Source organism: Falco punctatus, assembly GCF_963210335.1.
Source record: "Falco punctatus genome assembly, chromosome: Z".
Taxonomy (NCBI): Eukaryota; Metazoa; Chordata; class Aves; order Falconiformes; family Falconidae; genus Falco; species Falco punctatus.
The window spans coordinates 62,874,196-62,888,254 of NC_137586.1; the positions used below are offsets into that span (position 1 = coordinate 62,874,196).

Here is a 14,059-nt window from a genome sequence, read left to right on the forward strand (position 1 = left end):
GGTATATGGTAGAATTTAATTCAGCTGGTTCTGAGAATTCAATAATAAGTGGCATCAGGATTCATAACAGATTGTGTTTATTCCTTCTACCACAATACAATGTAACTGGACAGTGTATCAAGCAGAGATGTAGTATGAAGAAGGCAGTTAATGATGCTTGAATTATTAAGAGTTGAAACTGTTAGAAGCTGGGCTTCTCAGAAATTCTTCAGCTCCTCTACTATTGTCGTTCCAGCACACCAGATTGCCAAAATGGAAACTTTCAGAAGGAGCACATTTTGGGATTATTTTATGGCGGTCGCTTGTTGGGGTGAAATTTCTAATGTAAAGACAAATAAATTATCAAATTCGAGTTGGGAAGCTCTAGAGAATGGTCCATGAAGTAGTGGTGCTTAGAGCAGCGATCTGAAATGTGAGAGAATGGCAGAGGCTCTACCTCAATTTGAGTAACTGGAATCTCCTGGCAGGTGTAACCCTCTTTTTAGCATTAGAAAAATTAAGAAAAAAGCCTCCCTTGGAAGGTCTTCAGTTCATACCAGTAGAGCAGGGAAGTTTTTGAAGCATCAGAGGACAGGGGAACTGTTTCCCACTTAGGTCTAGCTGGGAGTTACAGATGCATTTCAGCAAGTTGAAAGGCAGTTACTGGCTGGAATGAACAGCAATAGTCGTGTGATAACTTTTTTGACAGAGATATGACCATTACTGACAACTGTTACAGCAAAACTTCTGCTTTTTTTTAAAAAAAAAAAAACAAAACCAAAAAAAAAACCCCAAAAAACCACATGTAATAACTTTAGATTGAATACAGCAATTTTAATACACTTTTACACATATTCTCATGGAACTTTTGTATTTACGACACAAGTGTTGGACAAGAACATCATCGGTAGCTCTCATCTTGAATTACTAAAGTAACATTTCCCCTCAGCCTTGTAGGCTTGGACCTCCTTGGTTAGTGAAATCAGATCTCACCTCCTCGCTCAGCAAAAGTTTTTTTGCACATTGGCAGAAACTGTTGGTCTCCAGGGGGGTTCTAGCTGTTACGACCACTGATAGTTTTCCAGAAGCCCAGCCACCAAGGTGCATTAAATTCTTGGGCTTCTCTGAGTTAACACTACTATCATTTATAGGTTCCCCTGTAGAAGAGAGATTGTCTTCATTTATAAATCATTTTCTGTGCTCTCCCAGAAGCCTTTCCTAGTACCCAGCTTGCATTACTCAAGAATTAAGTTTACTTCACCTCCACTACAACTACCTATTACGGTGCCTGAGAGTATATAACCAATTTCGTATTTGTATATTACATTCAGTGCTCTTAGTAATTTTCATTTTTGCAACATTGCTAAAAACCTTATGGACTAATTAGAAGTAAAGGAATCTTCTCATCTGCTGTTGTATAGATTAGAAGCAATATAGATAGATAGATAGATAGATTAGAAGCAATATATATACATATATATATATATATGCAATAAAATTCTAGCTGTGGTACAGACACAGTACTCCACTGAAGACTCCACTGAACTCCACTGAAGACAACCGTAGCCAAGCATATATTGAATATATGAAAGTATAAATAATGCAAAACTATTTTAGGGTACCTTTTTGCCTGAGATGGCATAGTTGTTGTCCTGTTACTCACCCTGTTTTGTTTCAGTGTTGCGAGGTTACACATCTCTCCCAGTAAGCAATGACAAATGCAAAGCCACATTGACACACCACCATTTCCCCAGCCTCTGTTTGTCTCGTGGATGGATTCCTCCCTCAACTTTTGCATTGCTTGTTTTGGTGAGGGTTTTTTTTTACTTCAAGCAAGATTTTTTTTTCCTCCCCCTCCCCTGGTGGTCCTGTAAGTCCACCTTCTAGAGAGCCTAATGAACAAAATACCTGTTTAAATTCTTACAGGATTTTCATTTTATGCAGAGCAGCAGGAGGAATGCTGTGCCCTTCTGGTGCAGAGCTAAATTTCCCACCAGAACCATATGTCTGCAAAGCGGACCTTCTCTCTTCCTCAGTGGATCCCAAGGGAAGTGAGCAAGAAATGTGGCAACAGCCTTCTTTCAGCTACAGGCAAGTATAGCAGGACATTGTTGTGACAACTACAGCACTAAAGACTGCATTTCACTTCCAGTCCAGTAAACCAAAGCTGCCAGGCGACTTTCAGCTGAGACACTGATACACAGTGTTGCTTCCTTTGTCACCAGTAGTATCCCCCCAGGTACATGTATGACCTCCAGGCAGGTGCAGAAATAGCTTAATTCATTGTTGACCTTTAAAGGTGTTTTGGAACCTTGCCGAAGAAAGAACCAAGTGGAAACGCCAGAGCTGTTTACTTAGAGGAGTACAGGACTTCTCTGCAGACCTAGTGCTGATTACAGTGCAGCGTATCAGCCAGGGCTAACCATTCTTTGCCTTAGATAACTTTAGTTAAAGAGTTGCAAGCACCTCTATTTGATTATCATTGAAACTGGACCTTTACCAGAATGATGGAGCTAAATGCTAGGCTTCACTGAAGCCTGACCCTGCAGTTTTGCAGTCAGTGTGTGTTGCACCAGTGGGAACCCTCAGCCTTAGCATTTAGTAGGAAAGGCATGGTCTTGATGCAAACTTCATAGCCTCACCCTCATCAGATATGCTGGGCAACACCAGCTTTCTTATCTAGCTACCATGGCTATATCTGCTGTGGTTTACCATTGTGTAAAATTCTCTGTGGTAGCTTTACGTTAGTCGGATTTCTTCTGGTGATTCTGGTGATAACAGCAGAAAGCTCAGGGTGGGCTGCGTTGGTGAAGAGGACAGAGGGCTGGGATTAGACTGTTAAAGGCATCTCAGCGGGTGTTAGTATGTAGTAAGTATATTGATGCATAGCCACAGGAAGGGTTGAAGGAGAAAAAAGGCAGAGTCGGGTCTAGTACTATGATCTGCACAGTATCATTGGTTAGTACAGACCTACCATCTATATTTATTGTTACTTATATTCCTGTAGCACTTCAGGACTCTTAACACCTGATCCTATTGATACTAGTGCTGTATAAAGAGAGTAGAAATATATAGTGTGAAATTCCTGAAGAGTTGGCCATCTACATATAGCTCAGAGAGTGGGGAACAAGGAGGCATTAGGTAGGATCAAAACAAGTGATCTTGGCACACCAGAATCTTAAGTACCTTCACTGGTTTTGCTATGCTTTGTAGTAAGTAATATCCTAAAGGGGAGGAATTTGAAAGAAAACTATAAATTAGTTTTGTACATGTTTCCAGAGAGCTTTTCCTCAGTCAAGAGAAGATGCAAAGGAATCACCATCCCTGGAGGTGTTTAAAAACCATGTAGATGTGGCACTTAGGGACATGGTTTAGTAATGGACTTGTCAGTCCAGGCTTAATGGTTGGACTTGATTTTAAAGGTCTTATCCAACCTAAATGCTTCTGTGATACTGTAGTTCTGTGATATTTTTTTGGCATAGAAGAGCTTGAACCCATGAGATGGAAGAGCCTGAAGTCATAAAATACTGCAACTGAGAGAAAATATTCTATATGTAATGCCACAAAGAAGGGAATAGATGGATGCAAAGCAGAGTGACATAGTAAAAATGACAGGCAAAGAAAATCACCTTTGCACCAATCTCTGATGCCGCTAAAAGCTTTCATTGCTTTGTTAAAGTGGATGAAAGGAAGCTTGCAATAGTGCAGAACTAAGTGCCAAGAAGAGACACTGTGCAGACAGGTAGGGAAAGTTGCAGTTTATGATGCCTAAGGGTAAAGGGAACGATAACACCAAGTTATAGTTATTTTGTTCTGGAGTGCATGTTTAAACATTTTGTTTGGTTGCTAACTTTAAAGTATAACTAAAAATACAATGAATTTAACCTTTCTTCTCTGGCTGTTTTTAAATAGTGTGGCTTTGATGTCAAAAAGCCATTTTATCTTTTCACTCAACTTAGTCCATTCTTCCATTCATTTTTCTAATATCGGTCATTGTTTAGGCTCGTATAACAGAGAAGATAATTAGCCTACTAGTGTTTAACAAGTACCTACATACATGTGTGATTCAAATACCCACATACACTTATATCTACCAGGGAAACTCAGAGACTACATCAAAGAGGGTACCAAAGGAAGGCTTCCATGGACTATTGCTTACATGCGTGAGCATTTGCTCTTAAGGTGTGATTCTTTGTCCTGAACAGGAGCAGCATGTTTAGAATTAAAGATATGAGGAATGTCCTAAAGTTGTTTGCAGATACATCAGGGTGTTTTCATACAGGACAGCAGCTAAACAGTTAAGGGAAGTTCTGTCCAGTGTAAATGGCTGTAAACCTTACACTTCAAGACTGTACTGGTCACAAATGCAAGTTTTACCTCACCATCAGAGATCTGATGCCACTGTACAGTCCAGTGTTTGTTGCTTTGCCCATTTAAAAGACTGAGGATGTGTCATATGCTTGTTTGCAGACTTTTTATTTTTACTGCAGACTAATACACACATCATATCAAGCAAGAAATACTGTGCATTCAGGATAAGATTTATGTGCTTCATCTTCACGTCTTTGCAAATAGGAAATAGGCATTGCTGAGCTAATCAGCAGAGTCCTTGTCTTGTTTTAGAGAAGCCTATTTTTAAATCTCTGATCTTTAAGGGCTTCTCCCGGTTTAGTAGGTAAGTTTGTTCAGCCTGTACATGCTTTCTGGAAAACAGAAAAATTGAAGTAGGTCAGCTTTTTTGCATCTGAACTGTCCGCAGAGCTTATAACTGTTTAATGCTTCATTTCATGTGAACACACCAAACTTTTCTGGATAGAAAAAGAATTATGTAACCTTGAGAAACTGTGAAAGCAGAATTGTCTGTTTTCCCAGTTTACCTGAAATCACTGAAAATCTGAATAGTCAGCATAAATTAATTAAATTCATTAGCCACTTTTCCCCTTTCTTGTGAAACCTTTAGGTTCTGATGTACATAGTTATGAACATTTGCTAACTAGCACAAACTGATAATTTTTTAATTCACTGAAGTATGACATTTGCTTTTCCATCTTTGACTGTATCCACACCTTGAATGGACTATTCAATAGGGTGGAGGTTGGTGGCTTTCATACCTGTCTTTCTCTCTCTCTAGCTAAAGCTGCAGTGGACTGATGAGGGAACGTTGTGAATACTCTTTCATTCTCTTTTTTTCCTCAAATTTTGACATACTGGAAGTCGTAAGTGCCTTTAAAAGCAGGCTGCTTTCCAAGCCAAAATACATTACAATAACTCTGTAATGCAAGAGGTGGACAGGGGGCTGACCGAGGATTGCAAATTCCAAATAGAATTAATTACTGCCTTGATACTTGAAAACATATACATTCCTGCCTTTTTCATTTTCTTTGTATTATATTGTCGTGTTTTAACCCCAGCTGGCAACTAAGTACCACACAACTACTTCCTCATTTCCCGCTCCACCCTCCAGTGGCATGGGGAGGAGAACTGGAAGAAGTTAAAAGCTGAGATAAGAACAGTTTAATAATTGAAATAACAATAATAATTGTAATGAAGAGTGGAGGGAGAGAGAGAGATAAAAGCCAAGGTAAAAAGAAAAAAAAGGTGGTGCACAATACAATTGCTCACCACGCACTGACAGATGCCCAGCCTGCCCCTGAGCAGTGATTAGCAGCTTCTGGCCAACTCCCCCCAGTTTATATACTGAACATGACATTCTATGGTATGGAATATCCCCTTGGCTAGTTCAGGCAGCTGTCCTGGCTCTGCTCCCTCCTGGCTTCTTGTGCACCTGCTCACTGGCAGAGCACGGGAAACTGAAAAGTCCTTGATTTAGAGTAAGCACAGCTTAGCAACAACTCAAACATCAGTGTGTTACCAACATTATTCTCATACCAAGTCCAAAACACAGCACTGTACCAGCTACTAAAAAGAAAATTAACTCTATCCCAGCCAAAACCAGGATGTAGATATCATTACCCTGGCAGTTAAGCAAGAGCTTGAAGTAGTGATTTAGTTTATTATTTACTTCAAAATAGGATAAAAAGAATAATGCTGGAAATTATAAAATGCGGTAATGAAATACAAGAGGGTTTAGAATTTCATTCTCAAAAGGGCCCATCATGCAATTGAAATAATTATGGTGCTTTTACTTAGTGTAAGTCTTTTTAATAAAGAAGTGGCTGCTGCATTATGCAGTATTGATATAAGAAAAAAACCTGAGCTACTGATTTTCATGTGAATCAGGATATGCATGGCATAATATGATGCTTACAATGCTACCATTTTAAAGTAACTGTATTGCCTCTATTTCATTTCTGCAGTTTGCATAATTCTCACTTTGTTAGTATTCTTATGGATGCCGAGATCTTTAGGGGAGCCATGTAATAGTGCAGAGCACTGTAACATAAAATATTAATTATCATCATGTACTTCAAGTGGAATTACAGTCTCATTTCTGTAAGCTGTTAGTTGTTTAAGGAATGAGCGTAATTTGTTTTCCTTCAAGGTACTGTGAAATGTAAACATGCAGATAGTAAAATACTTCCTTCTTTTGCAGAAACGCTAAAAGACCTCATTTTTGTATCTGGAGATCCCATCAGATCCCACAAAGCCAACAGGGATAACCTGAATCTAGAACACATTGCTGTTGCAGTAAGCTGTCCTGGAGATAAGGAAGACAGGAGTGCATATACACCATAGAGGTGGTTGTCATAGCTTGCCAGTGACAGTCCTCTGCTGCTGCAGGCAGCGTCTGTTGTGTGAGATAAAAGCTACTGGTTTTGACAGCGTTTGGCCCTCATAACTGCTGTGCCACTCTGGAAAAAAACATGGAAGTTAATTGCAAAGACTGGAATAATTTCAGCTCAAACCAACTCCTTTTGTCTGTCAGCATTTATTTAGCCTTTTCTGTGAGGGTGTGGAAGGGGATCTATATTTCTCCCCCCTGGTAACTTGGCATATATATCAGTTTTGTGCCACTGTGCCAGTGGTGTCTGTATTAATAATCTCCTTACGTTTTAGCGTTCTTGCTGTAAGCGGGCAGAACTCAAGTTATGTCATTAAATCAATGTCTGACCCCAGCTATGCTGACATACTGAGCCAAAAGCTGTCTGCTTTTCTCTTCGTGTTCTTGCTATTGTATGGGGTCATCATTTCTTTGTTTATTTGCCCACAGAGAAGTCTTCTGCCTGTTAGCACTTCCCTCCTTCCCTCCTTCGCAGGAAGGAGACCAAAGGAAAGCTGTCTGTTTTCAGGGGAGGTAGGGCATATGGTAGAGCATCTCCTTCGTAGCAGTCCTCAGAAGGCTTGGAGGGTATCTGAAGTGCTTAGCCTTAGGCTGCATTGGCTGTCTTCTTCCCTTTTAACTCTCAGCAGGATCTGGAGAAGCAAAGGAACTTGTAGCCCCATTTTGATTCATGTTATGGAGAGTGCAAGGCTTTAAGTAAATTTCCACAAACTTCTATCAACACAGGGCTGGAGAGCAGAGGGAGAAAGAACAGCAAAACTGGAAAGCTTTAGTATTGAGGACAGGAGAGAAGAGGGAAGTGCAGCAAAATTACAGTGGACTCATGCAAAGGAATGTTGAGGGCTGTTGGGGATAGGACCTTTGATAGGTGAGAACTAACTGTAGAGAATTAGATGTTTTGTGAGGGACCAGGTGTATTTTTTTGAACAATATACCAGGGAAATGGAGAATTAATTTATGTGAGACACTTCCAAAATTCCTTGGGTCTCTCAGTAGGTAAGCAGAGAGAGCAGATTCATCTTTTTGAGAACACTATGTGAATAAGAGTTTTCAATGAGTTAATTTATTTTGCAGCCTTTATGTGTTTATTGATGGAATTTGTATTTTGGAAGCTAGATTCAGAGATTTGTTCTGGATTTTTCTGAAGAGAGTAAGGCAGTTGAAGGTGGGGGGTGGAGAGAGAATTAATTAATGGGAGAAATACAGAAAGAGTGGAAGAAAGCCTTGCAAATGTAAATGTAAGCTTCAGTGTGCAACAGGAGATTGCTTTATACTGGAGGGTAACTGACAGGTGCAATTTGGGTGAAATTGCAAGAAACACAGCCTCATATAATGTTTTTAATGCTACTTTTTATTTAATGGTTTTTTTTAGATTTTATGTTATTTTTGTTATTTAATGTTTTTTTTTAGAAAGGACTTGTAAAGATTTGGGCTTTTTTTTGAAAAAGACTAAGGTAACATAATTTATAAATAGTGTAAACTAAGCTGTACCTCTAGGTGTACATAATAGACACTCCTGCTCATTACGTGGTTTTCTTTCCTCCCCGCCACTAAGAGTCTCAATTTGTGATGCTGATAAAGGCAGTGTTGTTTCAGAGGGACAGGCACATGCTGGCTTTGGCCTGATGTGAACACGCGTGTCTGTATATGTACATGCATATGCATATATACACACAGCACAGATGAGAAAATTGGTATTTTCTCCATCCACATTTTGAAGAAATGTTCTTGTGTATGTGTGCTGTTTTAAAAGGTAATAAGATAAGAAGAAATACTATAGGAAAAGATCATTGAAGGACTTGGAGAACAACAGGGAAGTATACTAAAGTGATTAAATACTAAACTTATTATTATTTTTAGGCCCTACAGAAAATCCTAAGATTTTTTTTTCTTTTTTTCTGTATGCTAAATACTAATCTAATCTTATTTCCTCTTTAGCACTTGCTGTATCCTTGAGACACTAGTTAAGAACAGGTATTCTGCATTTATTTGCTAATATTCTGGAGTTTAAAAGTTGTTTTGATCACCCCCTTTGTTTATGCACTAGAAATGGGATGTGTTCAAATTTTCAGCCCCTGCAGACAAAAAGCAGAACTTTTAAATGTTGCTGCTCATTAATTATTTTGACGCCTTGACAGTTTACCAGCCTGTAATTACTAACTTTTCCTATTACTCTGAACTGAAATAGCTGTAACGTGTTCACTCTGTTTACCAGGGATGAATCACCTGATGCCTGTCAGACTTCTACAGCAAAGGAGAAACTTCCGCTAAAAACTCTGCAAAATGCAGCAGTAACATCTTGAGGGTTTATTTTATTGTTTTCAGGGTGCTGGGTGCACTGCACTGGTGGTAGCTGTGGTGGCAAGGAAGTTAGAACTTACCAAAGCTGAAAAACATGTGCATAATTTCATGATGGACACCCAGCTAACTAAAAGAGTAAGTCACACTTTATATTTGCAACTGAAAAGGAAATGTGTGTTAATTTATTTCTGTATTTGTTTTAAATAGTCCCTTGCTGTGATCTACTGAACATTTTCCACGGGTGTGATTTTGCAAGGAGAAGGAGTCGAATGCCTTGAGCTTTTCTCTGAATTGAGGCAACCATGAATTCTCAACAGATTTGGAGGATTGGAATATTCTTCTATGAGGGGCCCTTACAGCTGGAAGATAATTGATATAACCAACAGCTAAATGCTGTGAAACTAAAGACTATTATATTAAACTACAAAAACTTTCATGCAGCACGTGAGAAGAACATATGACATTTTTGTACCTAAATTGTTGAAATGCCTGTTATACACAAGAATCTAAAGCTATGAAGGACATTCTTAAGAAAAAGACTTTCATAGTTTCTGAGTGAGACAGGTTTTTTAATTGCTTTGTGTACTCAACACGAGGATCACTTAGTGGCACACAGTACTGAAGTGCCTTGGAAGATGTATGTAGATAATATTTTTAGAAGAGATTATTTCAAAACCTCTTTATAAATCATTGGAATTCATAAAAAATGTATTTTTTAAAAGTCCATATGAAATATAATTTAAATTGTAATAACATCTTGGAAAATGAAATAATGCAGCAAACAAGGCAATAAAAATCCTTTATTGAAATAAACAGGTCAGTGTTGAGGGAACAAGCAAATGAGTAGGAGCTATGCAATCCTCTCAACTTCTTCACTCTTCGATATTGAGAAAAGCCAGTATGGGGGGGAAGGTCCTGACACAGGACCTCAGCAGAGCCTGTCCTTGCTGACACGAGGAGAGGGATGTTGATGCCTGAGCTGGAAGCCATGGTTCTGCTCCAGAAGGAAGGAGGTTGGCTGCCTCGGTACAGCTCTGCGCAGTGGTGTGCTGCCACAGGTCCTCTGCTGTGGAAAGCCATGTCACGTCTCTATGCGCTGGTGTCCAGCACACATCAGTACACCGCTATGGTTGTGCTGGCTCCCTCGTCTCTGTGCTGGTCACCACTAACAGGTTGTACCTCCCCTAAGCAGTCAGAGTGGGGAAAGACTAAGGATGAGTGGGAAGGCAGTTCTTACAAAGCTATAAAAGGTGACTTGAGATGTCTATCTAAGCTTGTATATCTACACTCCTATTATAGTCAGTTAAGGTCTTGTTGATAGTAGACCATAGACAACAATTTGTTCCTTCCTAACACAGGCACTTTCTAGTTTAATCTGACAGCTGAGCTCAGAATGTCTTTCAGGATGGAAAAAAGTTTTGTAAATGTTGGCCAGGTTTTGAGTCTAGTGTACATTTGTGTCTTTTAAAGGTTACTTTATTTAGTTATCCTTCATCTAAATCTAAATATCAGTCTAATACTGTATCCAAGTGCTGCTTTGGTAGGTTCAAAGCCATGAAACTCAAATCACATGAAGAGCAAACAAGCAAACAAATCTGAGATGCATATTAGGTCACAAATTAGTTACACAGATACTAGAGAGGTTTCCCACAGCTTGATGATAGCCATACCTTGCGGAAATGCAAGCACTGGGTAGAGATTGTGTGGAGGTCTCTAAAATGCGATTGTGCTTCCACTGAAGTCAGAACCAATGTTCTCCAACAATTCTACAGGTACAAGGTGGGGACCGCTTTCTGGGAAGAGCTACTGCATGACATTCCTGCGATGCCTTTACCTAGACATTGACTTAGCTCCGACACTACAGTGACTGGCATGATATAAAGTCGGAGAGAGAGAAAATAAAGACGTATAGTAAGGACAGTTTTCCTTTGCAAGTAACCTAGTTGTTCTGTCATTAATCAACCTTGCATTGAAATTCTTTGTCAGTTGTTTTCAAGCATTCTTGAAAATTTTAGAGGGCCTAAGAAGGAGCTGTAGGTACTCTAACCTTTAACAATGTAGGGAAAACCTCATTTAAAAAAAAAAAATTCAAAGCAATTATGAAGTAGAACACAGGCCACATTAATTGACAATTTTTTTTTTATCTTCTCAGAGAACAGCAAAAAATAAACAAGAATAAAAATTCAAAGAAAAATGAAAGTATGTTCGAACAGCTCTGGAAATTTAAAGTCTGTTAAATGGCTAAGAGAAGAGGTACCAATCATCAAACAAGAATGAAAGAAATGTTATGATCCTATTAAATACATATAATTAATTATCATACAGATAATGCACTGGTGTTTCCTAACTGTAATTTATATTGCCATAAACACCAAATGGTGCTAACTGTTTAAAGAGGGACAAATTATTCCCCAATGCAAAGAGAGCTGGTCCCAGTGTCACATTTATAAGTAACACAGAAATTGCTCAGCAGTCCCCTTGGTCCATTTATTGCTTTCTGCCCTCAGTGCCGCAGGTTCCTGATGTACCCAATTCCCACAGTTACGCAAGGCTGTTAAGTGCTTCAGCAAGAGTTTATACCAGAAAAGAGAAATCATGACACAATGGTACTTTTGTCAGCCTGGTGTTTTTCTTTCATTAAACAGGTGAAAAATGCAGCGGCCAATGTACTCAGGGAAACATGGTTAATTTATAAAAACACAAAGCTGGTTAAAAAGATAGACCATGCGAAAGTAAGGAAACATCAACGCAAATTCTTGCAAGCTATTCATCAGTAAGTACTATTTTGCTGTGGTTTTCCTCTCCAGGTGTTTTCTCTCTCTTAGTTTCCCTCTCCCACATAGTTACTCTTAGTCCCTGTGTTGCATCCTGCCCTCTCCCTTGTCCCCCCACCTCCCCCCCTTCATAGAACGTTGCTCTGGAGGTTGATTTTTCTCTAAGGCAAAGCTGTAGTTTTACTCTGTTACCTGTTTATGGAAAAATTAAGAAGTGTACTGGCTGTGTATGTCCAGTATGGGGTAAATAAAACTTTTTTTGTCTTTTTTTTTAGAAGTTTCCCACACTTCTTGAATTATGTAAGACTATTCTTGTCTTTTGCCACTGAGACTGTCCTTTGTTGTTACAGGTAGTAAGATACAAGCTACAACAGACAGAAGAAAATGAAAAAGTTTCATTTGTAGTAGTTGTTTTAGTAATTTAAATTAATTTATATATTATTTTTATATAATTTGTATAAGCATTAATAGATTTATTTTAATAATTTAATTAAATAAAATAATTATGTGATATAAGAGAGCCTATGAGTATGTATGTAGTGTTTAATGAAAAGAATATGCATCAAGTGTGATTGTACAGGCCAACAGCCATTGGTTGCCTCTCTCTACCACATATTCTCAGTGCATAAAACTGAATGTTGGTATGTCAGTTATGACCCCTGACATCCATCCTAGAAAATGAGAGTATATGCCAACAGTCTGTGTGTGACCTTTGAGCACCTCTGGCGTGATTGAGATGGGTTCTTCCCATCTACTGAAACCTTAAGGAATTGAAAACAAGCCAGATAACTGTAACCAGTGTTAGGATTAAGTTGAACTACAGTACTGCCAGACAATAAGTATTTATCTAAAATTCATAATACATATTTGTCATAAAGTACATCAAAACCAGCAGAGTTGCACAATGATTCAGTTACCCTTCTTTAGACTACATGGAGACTTCAGTTCCCAGGAACCACAAATTCTTCTTGAAGAATAGTCAGGACCCATGCCACTATTTGTCTGCTATATTCGATGTCCCCATCCAGCCTGAGGCAGCTGTTTGTGCAGTCTATGAAATTAGTTCCCACGAGATACTGGGGAGATGTAGATAAACTGAGTAAGTTTAATTTCAAACTGATGTCTTGATAGCTTTTGAGTGTGGGTCTGTGTCTGATCCAACCTGTGGGAGATGCGAGGGAAGCATCCATCATGAAAAAAGAAACCTATGTGTCATCTTGAAGGAAAAATGGGAAGGAAAGGTCAGGTTATCATGTTTCCTATTAATAAATCTAGGCTAACAGTCATTGTTTCTCTGTTTCATAGCAATGTGTTAAAGCAATGGGCAGCTAAGCTTAAGATATGAAGTAGTCTATAAACCTTTATCACTATATTGTATTTAGCAAACTTGCAGGATTAAATGTTACTGTGATACTGCAGAAATACTTGAAGGAATATAAAGATGACAAAGGTCAAGGCATTTTTATGTGATTATATGAAGTATGTTTTCCCAGTTTGGTCATCCTGCTTAGATTTGGGAGGCAGAGAGGAGTGGCAGGGGTTCTGGGATAGAGGATGGCACGTCCTGTGCATCCTTTGCTGGACTTGAATCCTTGATTGCAAAGGTTATTCCTTAATATTTTAACTTTGCTATTTATTTTGTGTGTCTGTGTGTGTTTGTGTGCGTGCACATGTTCAGAGAAGAATCTAAAAAGCACAGCAGGCTCGATCTGCAGCTTTATATATCAGTCAAGACCATAAGAGCTTCACAGGATAGGAAGTGTTATTCTGCACCTGCCTTTAAAATTCACTAATGAACAGGGGTGAAGAAGGTGGCAGCAGTAATTTTTTCCTAGCTGTGCCAGCCAAAATTTGAACAGCTATGTTAATAGTGCATTTCCCTCTGTTCTTTAGCACTTTGCATCCCATTCCCAAAACTTTTGTATGTAATAAAAAGAAGAAAAAAAAAAAAGGATAATTTTCTCAATATGCTGAAGAATGTGCCATGGATGAAAACATTGCTCTAGCAGTTTGCTTTCTCCTGGCTGTAGTGGAGTAGATGAGTGCAAATGATTTTTTTCTCCCTTTACATCTTCAAACTTTACTCAAGTGACTCATGGTAGTATACAGCTCATTTCTATCCTTCTGGATTCTTAGGTTTTTATTGTTTCCCCTCCTTTCGCCTTTCCAACCATTTCGCTAAAGACCGAAATAAAAAGAGTGAAGTTTCAGGGACAGTTTCATACAAGAAGCCAGAGCAGATCATGGTAGCAGTCTCAAACTC

At 38.8% G+C, this 14,059-nt stretch overlaps 2 protein-coding genes across 2 annotated transcripts in view; one reads left to right on the forward strand and one right to left on the reverse strand.

Annotated features, from left to right (window-relative positions):
* The window catches only part of MCC (MCC regulator of WNT signaling pathway), a 715,741-nt gene that overhangs the window by 619,474 nt on the left and 82,208 nt on the right, over nucleotides 1-14,059 (reverse strand). The gene's annotated exons all lie outside the window — the stretch shown is intronic.
* KCNN2 (potassium calcium-activated channel subfamily N member 2) overlaps nucleotides 1-14,059 on the forward strand; it is a 77,339-nt gene that overhangs the window by 57,548 nt on the left and 5,732 nt on the right. The window contains exons 6-7 of the mRNA XM_080371230.1: nucleotides 9,047-9,157; nucleotides 11,668-11,795. Of these exons, the coding sequence (XP_080227356.1) occupies nucleotides 9,047-9,157; nucleotides 11,668-11,795 (239 nt within the window). The remainder of the gene's footprint in view (nucleotides 1-9,046; nucleotides 9,158-11,667; nucleotides 11,796-14,059) is intronic.